The 15890-nt window shown below is 42.3% G+C and overlaps 1 protein-coding gene and 1 pseudogene across 1 annotated transcript; one reads left to right on the plus strand and one right to left on the minus strand.

The window, feature by feature from the left end:
* Positions 1–8088: 8088 nt before the first annotated feature.
* On the plus strand, positions 8089–11328 carry LOC136696197 (guanine nucleotide-binding protein G(t) subunit alpha-2-like). Its single transcript, XM_066670380.1, has 8 exons — positions 8089–8128; positions 8820–8862; positions 8943–9084; positions 9491–9648; positions 9879–10007; positions 10331–10460; positions 10775–10928; positions 11125–11328. The coding sequence occupies exons 1-8, from the start codon at positions 8089–8091 to the stop codon at positions 11310–11312; spliced, it is 984 nt and encodes a 327-aa protein (XP_066526477.1). The 3' UTR covers positions 11313–11328.
* Positions 11329–12322: 994 nt separating this feature from the next.
* LOC136696196 (G-protein coupled receptor 61-like) lies at positions 12323–15267 on the minus strand (annotated as a pseudogene).
* Positions 15268–15890: the final 623 nt, after the last annotated feature.

The following is a 15890-nucleotide window of genomic DNA, read 5'->3' on the forward strand; positions in this document are numbered from 1 at the left end:
ATTTATTTTTTCTGTAATCAGTGTCCCCTGTAGAATAATATACCTCACAGTCTTGTCTTTAATAACCCTTGTCACATAAAATGGTATGGATTTATGGATCAAGATCATAACTCCTCTTGCCTGAGAAGTAAAGGGTGCCGAATATAAACAGCCCTGCCACCTCCTCCCAATCCTTGCCTCCAGACCAGACAAGAGGTGAGTTTCCTGAAATAGCATAAATATCAGAGTGTATAGATTTCACGTCATTATCTGTTTAACTTTTTAAAATTTTTGTAATCCTCTGCAGTTCCAAGAAGATATTTTAATTCTTAACCCACCAGACATACTGTGTAATATTGAATGGGCTTCCCAGTTCCTTCAAATTATTTACAGGCAAAGAAACCAAAAACACTTGGATGTTAAAAACTACATCCATAACAATAAACATTGAACATCCATCCATCCATCCATCCATTATCTGTAACCGCTTATCCAATTTTAGGGTCGCGGGGGGTCCAGAGCCTACCTGGAATCATCGGGCGCAAGGCAGGAATACACCCTGGAGGGGACGCCAGTCCTTCACAAGGCAACACAGACACACACACATACACATTCACTCACACATTCACACCTACGGACACTTTCGAGTCGCCAATCCACCTGCAACGTGTGTTTTTGGACTGTGGGAGGAAACCGGAGCACCCGGAGGAAACCCACGCGGACACGGGGAGAACACACCAACTCCTCACAGACAGTCACCCGGAGCTGGAATCGAACCCACAACCTCCAGGCCCCTGGAGCTGTGTGACTGCGACACTACCTGCTGCGCCACCGTGCCGCCAACATTGAACAGTATACCCCTATTAACTAGAGCTCTGTTACCTACCATCCTCCCCCCTAGTATACTGGTACCTGTCTAACAGCTGGAGGCTGCTCCACACAAATGTGAGGATCAGCCGACTGTGCCTGAATACTTTTGCTTCCTACCCCACCCCGCTAGGTAAGAAACTCGTTATTAAATGTGTTCAAAAATGTGTCTAATAATATTGGCTGTAGGTTTTTGGACCAGAATACCTTCAATATATTAAACAAGTGATTTATCCTTCTTGTTACGACTTAAGGCATAAGGCTAACTAATTATTCATCCCTATCAATGCCCTACAGTATGATGATATCATCATTGTCTCACCCAGGTCCACTTTTTGCTTTCAGAGTCCTTACAAAATCCTTTGCTTCAACTGGTTGGTTAAAGATGCAAGACTGACCATTATGTGTCACCAACAGTCGTGCGGGAGGAATCATGCCATATCGTATCCCCATGGCACTGAGTTGTTGTCTCACTCCGTCAAATTCCTTCTGTTTTTTGTGAACACCAGTTGCGAGGTCCTCATAAAATCTCACTGGTTGGTTCTTAAAAAGAGTCTGTCCCTTTGCCCTGGCAGCTCTTATCATGGTCGTTTTGTCCTTGTAGTTTAAGAACTTCATGATAAGGGTTCTTGGATGTTTGATATACTCTTCTGACCCAACCCAATGCGCTCTCTCCAGTGTCAGGGAGGTGCATAATGGTGCCAAGTTTAGAGTCTCCGACAGCCATTTTTCCAGGAAGGCACATGCATCCTCTCTCTCTCCGCACCCTCAGGTAGATTAACCAATCACAGTTTGGATCATCGCGATCTGGCCTTCAAGTCCAGCACTTTCCCTTCAAGATCTTTGTTTTTATTTTCCAGGGCTTGAACCCTGGATTGCAGACTGGTGATGCTATCCTCTGCTGCCGATATCCAGACCTCCATCTCAACGACCCACTCGGCACACTCATTAACATCTTTTTTCACATTCTCTATTGCTGACAGAATACCATGAAGGATAGAAGAGAAGTTGGATTTCAAATTTGCAATTGCGTCTGAGCCAGCTTCCGCCGTCTTTCCTTCTCATTCTGCTCACAATTTTCCTCCTCCATTGCCCGTGCTTGTGCTAGCTTCACTACTGTCACCGCTAGCTTCAGGGCTCACCTTAGAAGTAAAGTTGGATAACTTCGACTGAGTCAGCTTACTGATATTTTTACTGGACTTCCTTTGCGAGAGAGGCATCACAGCTGTCTTTAGACATTGGTCAATGTCTCATATAATGAGTCTTATTCAGGATTTTACAGAAAGGTAGCAGAGACGAAGCTAACACCTCCTCTCAGCAAGCTGCCATTACCGGAACCGCCATCTATTTCTACTCTCATTGATTTTTCATCCAGCATAATAAGGGCTCTTTTGTCCTGTTTGGAGTGAGTGGCCTCTTTCTCATTTCGATAAAGTACTTGTACTTGCTCAATGCCTTGACAAATAGTGTGAAGCTCTAGAACCTCAGGTGTTTCTTCAAGATGTAAAGAGTCTGCAATTTATGGAAAAATCATAGTACATTCTGAACAATCGTCTAAAAGAGCATATGCATTAAAGGACTGGCCTCTATGACTTAAGGTGACTGAAACCAATTTCAAAAGAACCTTAGGGGACTAAATATGTGGATTTACATAAAACACTTTAGAAGGTGAATGCCGAGAGGGTGGATCATCTATTTTCTGGTTTACCTCGTGGAGGACACCTAGGTGTGAACCTTGACACTTTGGACAGGGTTTTATCAAGGTTACATTTCCTAGCTTGATGGTGATTTGGTTCTCATTTATGTGGCTTAATGTAGGTGTATCTGGATGGCTTTGAATAATCATTACTGACCATAACACTAGAAGCTAAAGCTTGTCATTGACAAGCTAAAGCTTGTCCTTGAAGCCAGGTACTAAAGTCTATCAGATTATATTGGACATCTGGATGATGATTTAACTCAGCATACCGTGAATAATTTGAAATTTGATCCATTGGTAACTTACTCAACAGCTGCTGAACATTGGATGAACGGTATAAATCTGTAGCTCCATCTCCTTGACCCAGTGACTGAAGCAATTCAACCAGAGATCGTACTCACAGGGCAAAGGCATGAAAGCCCTTTGAGTCTCCTGATCTTATATGAGGAAGTTGCAAAATAGACAATATTACCATTAGGGCTAAATGATGGGGTTGGCCATATTATAGTTTGAGGGCTGCTAGTGACATTGAATAAGGATGTGGGTCGTGAGAGCAACAGAAGGTGATCAGCAGGATATATCAAACTCTTTAGAAGGGACATAATTGTCCAGTGCCATTTTCAGCATAATAAATTCATATGGGTCATCATTTCCCAAAATCAGGAAAAGAAAAAGTCACAGTATGGAAATAATGCTTGAGGTTTACAGTCAATGTTTGGTCAGGAAAAGTAGAAAGCTGAGGCTCAAGAATTAAAAGCTAAGAGGAATCTGGCAGAGGCTGAGGAACGGGCAGTAGAGCAGGCTGAGGCTGAGGGATGGGCAGGGGAGCAAGCTGAGGCTGAGGGATGGACAGGGGAGCAGAGCATGAACTCCTAACTCTTGACTGTTTTTCTTGTAAGGAGCTTTGATGAAATTCCATGCAACTGTTAAGTCTTTGTTTACATTGATATTCACCATCCTCAGAATCAGATCTATAATCACAATGGGAACTAGATGAATGCTGAGGAAAACCAGGGAACAAATATATAGATTCAGATTGTTTGGTTTGGTCAAACAGGGATTCCATTCGATCCATGAGACATTGTACAGTCTCTTTTAGATTTTGCTTCTCTTCTTTCAATTCGTTGAATTTCTCTGATTGATGGGAAGGTGGAGGATCCATGAAGACTGCACCTCTTAGTCCAGGTAAGGTGGCTGAAGACCTGATGAGTGATGAACATGTATGTTCAATACTTTCATGTCTTACTGACTCCAGCTGAATTTGCTGAAGATAACCTGGAGGCTTTCTCTGGCATGTGGAACATCTATTTACTTGATCCATCACAACAGCAGATCCTAGGTTTTGGCACCATGTAAAATAGTTGTGTATAATGATGGTATGCCCATTAAAACATAGGGGGATAAATAACCAAACAGGTAGGTATAGGTAGTTGTTTTACAACCCCTGGCAAAAATTATGGAATCACCAGTCTCTGAGGATGTTCCTTCAGTTGTGTAATTCTGTAGAAAAAAAGCTGGTCACAAACATGACAAAAAACTTAAAGGCATTTCAAATGGCAAAATGCACTAACAAGCAGCCTTAATCTGATGCAGGTGTTAGAGTTTGTAATGAAAATTTGCAGGGTGATTCCATAATTTTTTTCCTCAGAATTGCGTGATTCCGTAATCTATTCCCTGTGCTTGTTCTAAAAATCTAACTGTTACTGGCTACCACAATTATTTTTCTTGATTTCTTTTAGTGTTTCTTAAAGCCAGAAAGTTGCCATTTGAAATGCCTTTAGTTTTTTGAGTTTTTGATCTGCTTTTTTTCTACAAAATTAAATAACTGAAGGAACATCCTCAGAGACTGGTGATTCCATAATTTTTGTATATTAATATTGAATTGTGACAAATGGTATAGCCTTGAAATGAGACAATGGATAATATTGATAACAATAAGGAGAATAAGGATATTGTTTTTTGTTCTGATTTTTATTATTCCGCCGGAAAAAAAAATTCTGCCTTAAAACGAATTGCACAGCCCAAACCATAAGACCTGACTTGACACTTGGTCAACAGATAGTACATGCTCCTGCTACTCAGGCACAAAATAGCCTAATTGGCCTCAAGGGGGTGCTACAGCGAAAGAAAATGCTTTCATTACAAGATTTTCCACCCCGTGTGGCATAGAGATGAAATTTTTTTCTCTACATGATCCTTGGGTTCCGATGAATCAAAAAGGTCGATACAACCACCAAGCTCCTCCTACTTAGATTTTTTGCTAATTAGCATAATTTACAAAACCTATTTTCACAAACTAGTCCCTGGATTTTGATCTGATCCCTATGATCTTGCTGTCAAAACATTTGTAGGAGTGAGCCGGTCAATAATTATCAAAAAAATCCTTACATTTGGAAACAAGATGGCGGACATATGCAAATGAACATGTACCGTGAATGGCAACTTTTACTCTAACCCCTGTAACTCCTGTATGCTTTACTCAAATCAGATGAGCTTCCAGTCAGTGATTTAGGACATAATTCTGAGGTAGCATGCATTTACTGGTGCATGAAATATTATAGGGGGCGCTATAATAGCTAATTATGTCTTTTTGCAAATATCTCAGCAGCTACAAGGCCTATTAAGGTGCCCTTTGGTATGCTGATTCTGTGAGCAAGCCTACACTTGGGGAATTAAGGACGACTTGATATGGGCACGTTTAATAATGTCATTGGCCAATCAAATTTCAGTTCTGGTTTTACATTCTTTTGACAGGCTTAACAATGTCCAATCATCATGACATTTGAATGGTATGTTCATAGACACAGTTTGTACAAGCAGAAAAAAATTCGTGCTGATAGCCACAAGGGGGCGCAATTAATGTTTTTTACCATAAAATATGGAATATCTTAGTGAAAATTCAACATATCAACATGACATTAGCTTCTTAATATACTCTCCCTAGTGTCTCAAAATACTGCAATTGCAACTATTTAAACAAATTTATAGTTTTTCCTCAATTGTCAGGTATGTGATTATGGAATTTTTTGAACTAGTCTGTGTGTTTTGATCCTATCAACACACAATCAGTCTCATTGCAAAGTGTATTGCCTGTAGGTAAATAATTATCAAAAAAATGTTGAGATTTGGACACGCTGTTGCTGCAATACGTCAACAAACGTGAGTGGGCGGAGCCCAATGCACTCTTTTAGCTATAACTCATATAAATTTGACCCAAATCAAACCAAAATGGGTACACATGTGCAAGGCATTACTCTGAAGAAGTGTACCAAATATGATCAAAATGCACATACAGGGGGCACTAGAATTGGAAAAAATACTTAAAAATAAGCTTTAATTTTTTATAGCGCCACCTAAGGATGCAGTACCAACAAAATGTATTGATCTGTTCTGAAGCATATTTGAAAGAAGCTTGTGTTTTTTCATAACATTTGGCAAAAGAATTTTTGACTTACAGCTGTTTATGTGTGATGTTTAGAATGCAAGTTACACACCAGTGTTAAGCAGAGCCTGGTTGCTACGCAGTAATGAAATGTCATTTTAATAATTATTAAAGTTCAGGTTCTTGTGATTCTGCTGATACCACATATGTCCATATTAAGTCATTAATCACAGACTAGTTTGCGGTCAACCATATGTGAGTTATTCTCAGCAATGCATTCAAAGGCATTATTGAAGAATCCTCTTTACCCCCCTTCCTCCTATTCCTTCTCACATGCTCTCTGCCTCTTTCTCTCTCTCTCCCTCTCTGTCAGATTCAAATAGCTTTACTAAGTGACAACAGTAGTAAATAATAAAAATATTTAAAATAAGATATTTTGGCAGCATATACAAAATGATATAACATATGTAAATATGTATTTATTTATACATACCCAAGCTTTACATGTGTACCTGTATAGCATATACATACTTATTTATTTAATATAGTGTAAATGTTGTCAGTAGTGAAGCATGGGTTATGCTGAGGTGGGTGTTACCCACTGTCTCTCAGCTATCAGCTGTGATGGGCTGATACACACTGTGCAGCGAAGTGGGCTGTGAGCCCATCACCCAGGATTATCTCTAATTTCTCTAGGTCTGTGGGTGTTTGGTAATTTGTGATCAGCAGTTTAAACCAATCTGGGTTTTTTTTTTTTTCAACAGAGTAGGGTTGACTGACGTTTATTTTGGGAGTGGCTTTTTGTGTGTTTTTGTATATGCATAGGGAGTAAGGTAAGGTATTGTTATTTGTTTCCTTTTGTTTTCACTTAGGTAAGTTAGAGCTGTTTGTGTGTCAGTTAGGAGGGATGTTTGTTTGTTATTTTTGTCGGCATAAGGCCATCCCAAAATTCACTGGTGTTTGGGTCATTGTAAATATCACATCTACAATATATATTCTATTCATTTTACATTCTGTGTATTCCGTTTGTGTCCTTTTTGTCCACCTTCACATCTCTGTTACAGTTATTCCTTTCTCATACACTAATTCCAACACACACCTCATTCTGTTACGGCTCAACCCTAGACTGGGTTGCAACAGTATGTACAATAAAAAGGGTACAGAAGGATACAGAGCATGTATAGAAGTGTGCAGGGAGGTACACAGCAGGCATAGAATGGTACTGAGCATGTACAGAAGGTTATAAAGCTGGTACAGAAGGTGAGGTGGCAAGGAGTTGAGGGGGGTGAGTTTGCTGAGGGGTGAGTCGTTGTGGGGTGATGATGAGTGGGTGTGGAGGCTGAGCTGGTGAGAAAGTGAGAGGGTGAGCTGTGGTGGGGTAAGTTGTTGACGGTGAGCTGTTGAGTTGTGGGTTGAAGAGGCAAGTTGTAAGGTGATGGGATGAGTGGGTGTCGAGGTTGAGCTTGTGAGAGTGTCAGGATGAGGGGGTGAGTTGTGCGGGTGACAGGGTGAGCTGTTGAGTTGTGGGGTGAAGGGGGATGTTGTAGGGTGATGGGATGAGTTGGTGTTGAGGTTGAGCTTGTGAGAGTGTGAGGATGTGAAGAGGTGAGTTGTTGTTGGGGTGAAGGGACAAGTTGTGGGGTGATGGGATGAGTGGGTGTGGAGGCTGAGTGGGTGATGGGGTGAGTTGTGGGGGCAATAGGATGAGTGGGTTTAGAAGCTGACCTGGTGAGGGGGTGAATTTGCAGGGTGTGACGTCCTGGAAACACAGCCGGTTTAAATCGCTGAGCGTTTGAAGGAATCTCAGCCAAATCCTTTTGAGCCATTTAGTATTTTTAGCTTCACTGAAAGTGGCTATGGGTTCAGACGCTACTCCTAATTGGATTCTGAGGTTACCATGACAACCAAGATACGCCCCAAGCCATGAATGGTGAATGGTGAAAAGGAGGAGGGGTTTGGGAAGGGGGCAGAGCTTGGAGTCAGGTTTTAGAAGTGGTTTTGGACAATGACATTAGTTTACCTGCTGAAACACACTACGACATCCATCGTCTCTATTGCCTCCAATCACCTTCATCGTCTACATCTGTCTATACATCTGTCTCTGTCCATCGCTTTCTGTCTAAATCCATCCCTGTCTGTCTCTGTCCAGCATTGAGAAACCATGGGATCCACAGAACAGAGCATTAAAGTCCTGTTGCTAGGTAAGGAGCTTCTGTTGCACTTTCCCAATCTTCTGCCTCTGTTTGTTCTGAGAGTGACTCAGAGTAAAAGATGATATTCTGGGAAGAGATGATATCAGAACGGTATCAGAACCGGACGTGTATGTGATTTTTATGATGATATTTGTTTCTGTGACCATGTATCTCTGAGAGAACAGTTTTAGTTACAGCATTTTAAACACTCTGACACAAACAAACTCGTCCAGGGCTGTGGTTCAGCTCTGAACAGAATCGGCCTGTTTTCCTTCTGTACTTCCACTGAAAGTCCTTCCTGTAAATGCAATAAAGCAGCTCAGTTCCTAGGAAAAACCAAGTAACACCATCAGACAGCCATCTGGGGGATACTTTTCCTTTGAAATGGGAGCTTTACTGCCATATGTACACCACTCTTAATCTCATTAAAACTGCTAAAAAAAACCTGAAGGATTTAATGTTTAAAATCCAAGAAGGCATCAGTGGTTCAGGTCAGTGTCTCACTCTCAGATCGTTTAAAGCTCAGTGGGTTGAAACACAGCTCCCACACCACAGCTTCACTCAGGGGTCTGCATTGGATTTATAAAACCAATTCAGACTCAATCTCCACCTTTTAATTTATGAATTATTTTTGTGCATGCGTGTGTGTCTGTGTGTTGTTGTTAAAGTGAATCAGCCTGATGTATTGTTCTGTGATCAGGTGATGCAGAAGCTGGGAAAAGTACCATCATGAAGCAGATGAAGTAAGTGCCACACACACACACAGTTTGTGTAAGTTAGATTAATGGCATAACATTAACATTTAATTAATATGTGTGTGTAGGATCCTGTATCGTGGAGGTTACACTAAAGAAGAGCAGCTGGAATTTAAAGCAGTGATTTACAGAAACATCCTGCAGTCTGCGCTCGCTATTGTCAGTGGAATGGAGTTACTGCAGATCAAATACGACACCCCCGCAGCAATGGTTCACACACACACACACACACACACACACACACACACACACACACACACACACACACACACATACACATACACATACACATACACATACGCATACGCATACGCATACGCATACGCATACGCATGCCTCTGCACACACACACACACACACACACACACACACAGAAAAAAAGCACTTGGTTGAGGGGATAAATAGGAGTCAGTGATGAGGTTTATGTGTATTATGCCATCATGTGAATTCGTCACATTGTGTGTGTGTGTGATTTTTAAATGTTTGTGTATGTGTATATGTTTGTTTTTGTATATGCACAAATATTAAACACACACAAAAATATTATACACAAAAAACTATTAAATGTTTAAGTGTTTTTAATGTGTGTGTGTGTGTGTGTGTGTGTGTGTGTTAGGAGGATGGCAAGAAGCTCCAGCAGCTGGCGGACTCAGTGGAGCAGGGCACAATGCCGTCAGAGCTGGAGGAGGTTCTGAAAAGTTTGTGGAGAGACAGCGGAGTTCACGCAGCCGTAGAGAGATCAGCAGAGTTTCATCTCACAGACTCGGCTCCATAGTGTGTGACCCACCGACAAAACTCTCAGAGAAAACACAAACAAACTCTCAGACAAAACACAAAAACAGTCTCAGACAAAACACAAACACTCAGACAAAAGACAAACACACCCACAGACAAAACACAAGCATACTCCCAGACAAAACACAAATGACATTCCCCCAGAATCCAATCAGAATCCACATAGTGTGCGTATGTGCGTGTGCGTGTGCTCGTGTGTGTGTTTGCAGTTACTTTGCTGACCTGGACCGGATCTGTGCTTCTGATTTTATTCCCAATGACCTGGACGTCCTCTACGCTCGAGTCCAGACCACAGACATAGTGGAGGAACAGTTTACCTTTAAAGGTCTCAACTTCAGGTGAACAACACACACACACACTTGCATGAACATGTAACACAAACACAGACACCTATTACACACACACACACACACACAAGACAAACACGCACACACACCACTCATACAAAACACAGCACTCACACTTATTACATACACAAACACACACATTTGCAACACAAATACACAAAACTGAGAACATTTTATAACTCATAATAAATACAAATATCTTTATTTTAAAAAGCTGTATGTAGTTTGTGTTGTGTGTGAATATGTCTGTGTATATTGTGTTTATGTATGTTTGTGTTGGAAATGTTGTATGTGGTGTTTGTGTTTGTGTGTAGGATGTTTGATGCTGGAGGTCAGAGACCTGACAGGAAAAGGTGGATTACCTGCTTTGAGGATGTGTCCTGCATCGTCTTCTGCTCAGCCCTCAACGCCTACGACATGGCACTGGTGGAGGACGAGGAGGTGGTGAGTTACCATAGCAACACACAACCCAACACACACCTAAAACACACACATACATACTCAGACACACACATGATGTGGACATCTGTAAAAGTGAGTTCCAGCAGGACACACAAATGTCTCTATATTTTCTGGATCTGAGGAAAGCTTTGTTGCAGAAACTGTTGTAGGAAACATCACAGATGCCTTTGTTGAATACACAGAAATTTCTTTCATGTTGTAGATCATCTGCAATGTTTTGGTTTTTCACTCACGCACACTGTGTCTCTCTCTTTCTCTCTCACCACACTATGTCTCGCTGTCTCTCTCTGATGCAGAACCGAATGCACGAGAGTTTGCACCTGTTTAACAGCATCTGTAATCACAAGTTCTTTAGCAGCACCTCCATCATCCTGTTCCTCAACAAGAAAGATTTGTTTCAGGAGAAAATTAGCAAAGTACCTCTGAGCGCCTGCTTCCCCAGTTACAGTGGTCAGCATCAGTCATTCTTTATTCTACATTATTACACTGTAGACTTTTACACTGTACATTATTATACTGTATCTTACACTGTAAAGTTTACACTGTACATTATTACAATAGCCTTGACCAGGGTAGATATCGTCCTGCTGAACCTCATTCTCCAGTTTGGCTGCAGACTCCAGTGACGTTTTGTGTCTGTGCACAGGTTCGAACACGTACGACGATGCTACCAACTACATCAAGCAGCAGTTTGAGGATCTGAACGTGAACAAAGGAGGAAAACCCATCTACAGTCACCTGACCTGTGCTGTGGATACCAAGGACATTGAGAGCAACTTCACCAGTGTCACCGACATCATCGTTCAAAACCTGAAAGATTGTAGACAGCTGTGACCACACTTCCTGTTACATTAATCCCTTATTCTCTATGGATTTATATTCAGAAACTGAGAAAAAAGGGAGACAGTGTTTTATCTGTGGAGTGATTTGTGATTTGAGATAATAATTAAATAGACACTGTTAGTGGAAAAAATTGACAATTTGTTTTAGTTTTAAGTCAGGATTACTGAGACACTGCAACTTTATTTTTTGGTCTTCATTCATTTGTTCACGTTCCAGTTTGTTCTACAAATAATTGTTATTATCCAGAATTATATTATCTGGAATTATTATAATGATCTGAAATTATATTATCTGGAATTACATTTTCCAGGATCATGTTGATATGCATAATCCAAACTCCAAGCTAATGTATCTCTGTTTAATGTTGTGAAACACAGTAAAATTGGGTAAATAGTATATTGGCCTCTTATCTTTGATTTGTTCTCACACACGCACACACACACATCTCAAAAATTCATCCAAAATATGTCAAATAAAAAATTTACACAATGTACACAAGACAACTCAATCCTCTTGTTCTAGCCCAGGACAGACCACCTGCTTGAACCAGTTAATTCTCACCTAATCCTAAATTAACCTAATCCTGAACTAAACTATCCTTAACCTAATTTAATTCTAAATTAAACTGGTCATAACTTAAACTAAACCTAATTTAAACTAACCTTTAAATGAAATTAAATTAAACTAACCTTAATATAATTAAGTAAAATTGAATCTAATCCGAACCTAAACTAACCCTGACACAAACTTGGCCTTTAGCTTTCAAAGCATCTGCCCCTTGTTCCGCTTTGAATCTTAGACATTAATGTCCTCCTATTGACCTGTTACAATGTGTTCCTCCGGTCAAAGCGAGAAAAGTGTCTGACTGATTATAATCTTCTGTTGGGTTTTAGCTCCACCCTCATTCCTCCAATGATACTCACGAGAGGAAAACATTCTAGACTCCAACTGACAGCGCTTGGTGGAAAGGAGGGAGTTCCTGGACCACCTAGCTAACTGGTCTAGAACAATCCTAACTGTCTGGAATCATGAGATTGTTGTTAATCTGCTGCTGCTCCAAGAATCCTGAGGTTTCCTCTGCAATCTGTCCTGGGATGCAGAAGTCAATGGGAATGGGATGAGAGCGCGTTGGGGGCAGAGGGAAGGATTTTGGGCTGGAGGTGCCATGGGATGGATGAAGTTCTCTTGAATAGATCCGTCATGGCTGGGCAGGTGTTCTAGCTCGTCCTCGGCTGGTGAGCAAAACAGGAACGGGAGATGTATGCTGAGCTCCTGACGAATCTGACAATTAAAACCACCGTAAAAGAATGGGTTGGTAGTGAAGCACATGTAACCGATCCAGGTGACTATGTCCTCCGTGGGTGCCAGAGAGTTTGGCTGCAGTGAAGCCAGCGCTGAGTACAAGTGGAAGGAGAAATATGGGAGCCAGCAGAATAAAAACTGACCCCCGATAGTCGCCAGAACAGCCATAGCTTTCCCCCCACCTAACTGATGCTGAGGGGTTCCCTGAGCCACGGTTCCCAAGCCACCCGTAGAACCTGATCTGGACACAGACCCTGAGTTGGTGACCATGATAGAGCGGCTGCTTAGGGACTCTGAGCGATGGTGAGGGTCTGTGCAAGTGAGAGGGGGGCCGTGCTGCATTGCTGCCACTCGTGCCACTTTAAACATGCTGATGTACACTACCATGATCAGCAGCAGTGGGCACAAAAAGTACACCAGTGCAAAGACTGCCATGAACACCACCCGATTAGCTCCTCCCCCGCTCCAGTGCAGGGAGCATCGCCTGTGTGTGGGGGTTGGGGTGGGACGGGCATTACTGCTAACCCTCACCCCCATCAACTCCGCCTACTCCAGACTCCAGGGTGTGGCTTCGCCCACCCTGAAGCAGCCAACCCAACAGGGGCAGCACTGACATCACAGACGCCTTAGTCCAGATCCCGACTAAAACTCCGCCCACCAGCCCCAGAGTCATCCGGACTTCGTAGCGCAGTGGGTGGAGGATGTAGTAATAGCGCTCCACGTTGATAGCGCAGATTGACAAAATGGCTACACTCACCAAGCACACACTCAAAAAGAGATAACTACGGCACAGCACCTCTGAGCCCATAAATGTCCGGCTGGATCCAGATAACGTTCCCATCATGCCTAGAGGCATCAGCACCAACGCTGCCAGCAGGTCGACTAAGCACAGATGGAACATGAAGATGAACTTCCGCAGTTGAGGAGCTCTGGCGATCGCCAACATCACAGCTGTGTTCCCTGCCACAGCCACAGAGTCCATGACAAGCATCAGCAACAGGGACATGAACCAGGCCATGGTGCCCTCTTCAGGATTCTCAGAGAATGATACATTAGATGACCATGAGGAGTTCCTGTGAGGATCCATAGAGAAACTGAAGGAGACAAAAAAGAGATTATGATGTCAGACATCTCCCATCCTCCAAGCACAGAGAGAGAAGACCATAACCTTCAACCTACATCACACAAGATGAAGATGCTGGAGATGTTCAGAGCAGCATCCTGTCTTCATTAACATCAACATGGGTCCTGGAAGTTTCCTGAACATAACAGAGAACACAGAATGGAGAACCAAGCACACTGATCTGCTTTGGTCCAAGACTAGTTTCATTAGTAACCCCAGTTTCCAGTCCAGTATGTCCCACCATACTCTCCCTTCCTTATCCCCACTGATGATATAGCGTTGAAAGGTTTTTTTCTCCTTAAATGCAACCTTTAGAAATGTATGGATGTGTTGACTGATCTAACAATATGGTGAAGAATAAAAATTTACAAGTGTCAGTACTAATCTTGTGTGTTCATTCATTGTCTGTAAGCACTTATCTAGTTTAGGGTTGTGGTGGCTCCAGAGCCTGCCTCGAATCATTGGATGCAGGGCAGGAACGCACCCTGGAAATGGTGCCAATCTTTTTGGACCATGGGAGGAAACTGGAGCACCAGAGGAAACCCATGCAGGCATGAAGAGGACACACCAAACTTCTCACAGTCACCCAGAGTGGGGTTTGAACCCACAACCCAGGAACCCGGAGCTGTGTGACAGGGACACTACCTGCAGTGACAGCATGCCGGCCCATCTTCTGTGTTGCATTTGGTTGTTTATGTATATTACAGTGGCAGTGTGGTGTTTCCCACTGTGTTCATCTCTTCTTTAACAGCACTCTGTGAGCTTTTGGGAACGGAGGAGACCTGTCGCTGTAGTTTTGAATGTCAAATGTTTTCTGATTCTTCCAGAGAAGGCAGCAGCATGCAGTAAACTTCTTTACAGAAACCCGTCTGAGGGCTAGAAGACAACAGCCAGATACTGGTTTTGAGCATTGACTTTTTCATATAGAAATTTCTCTGGTTCTCTGAAACTTTTATTGATATTATGGGCTATAGATTATGAAATCCAAAGTTTTTTTCTACTTATTACTTACTTATAGGTTTCCTCCCACAGTACAATTGGCACTTATAGACCACAAATAATTAATGTGTTTATACATTTGAAATGTGTTTGTTCTATTTTCAGTTAAACATCGGATTTAAATTATTTGCACATCATTGCATTCCGTTTTAATTTACATTGCAAACTTTCCTGAAAATGCCCCCCACACACACTCACCAACACACAGCTACTCACATACCCACCCCCAGAACCCATCTCCCCCTACACTCTCTCTCACACACACACACACACGCACTTTCACCCTCAAACACCCCCATGTTGACATAGATTGTAATTTTGAGGCATGCACACGCACACACACACACACACACCTGTTATATGACGTTAGATCATGATCTCAGCACATCAGCATCGTCTTCACATCTTCATCATCAGAGGCAGTCAGTCAGCATGGAGAGAGATGCTCTCTCTGATTTGCTATTGTTCTATTGCTTTTCTCTCTCTCTCTACCGAATGCTGAAGCTGGTGTGTGTGAGAGAGATGGAGGAGCGAACAGGGAACACGAACATTCTATACTTATATAAAGACAGCAACTAACACACACATGCAGTGACTGCAGAGAGAGAGAGAGAGAGAGAGAGAGAGAGAGAGAGAGAGAGAGAGAAACTGACTCCTCTGGGTCCTAATGTTCTCTCTGAACTCCCTCTCTTTACACTGCATAAGAAAGAGTAATTACTCCTCTTTCCAGTGGGTGGAGCTATAAGAGAGATATCTGATGTGTCTGGTGAGCGGAGCTATTAGGGAGGTTTCTTATTAAGGTTTACTCCCTCCAACCACAAATCATTCATTCATTTATTGTCTACAACCGTTTATCCAGTTCAGGGTCGTGGTGAGTCCAAAGCCTACCCAGAATCACTAGGCACATGGCAAGAACACACCCTGGAGGGGGTGCCAGTCCTTCACAGGGCGACACACACTCACACCTATGGACACTTTTTTTGAGTTACCAATCCACCTAAGAACGTGTGTTTTAGGACCGTGAGCACCCGGAGGAAACCCATGTTGACACGAGGAGAACAGACCAAACTCCTCCAAGACAGTCACCTGGAGTGGGACTTGAACCCATAACCTCCAGGTTCCTGAAGCTGTGTAACTGGAACACT

This window comes from Hoplias malabaricus, chromosome 5 (assembly GCF_029633855.1).
Source record: "Hoplias malabaricus isolate fHopMal1 chromosome 5, fHopMal1.hap1, whole genome shotgun sequence".
Taxonomy (NCBI): domain Eukaryota; kingdom Metazoa; phylum Chordata; class Actinopteri; order Characiformes; family Erythrinidae; genus Hoplias; species Hoplias malabaricus.

Excerpts from the sequence above, each read along its gene's own strand:
- LOC136696197 (XM_066670380.1), top strand. The coding sequence starts at position 8,089 with ATGGGATCCACAGAACAGAGCATTAAAGTCCTGTTGCTAG. Across the intron at positions 8,863-8,942 it reads ACCATCATGAAGCAGATGAA|GATCCTGTATCGTGGAGGTT; the intron begins GTAAGTGCCACA and ends ATGTGTGTGTAG. Across the intron at positions 9,085-9,490 it reads ACGACACCCCCGCAGCAATG|GAGGATGGCAAGAAGCTCCA; the intron begins GTTCACACACAC and ends TGTGTGTGTTAG.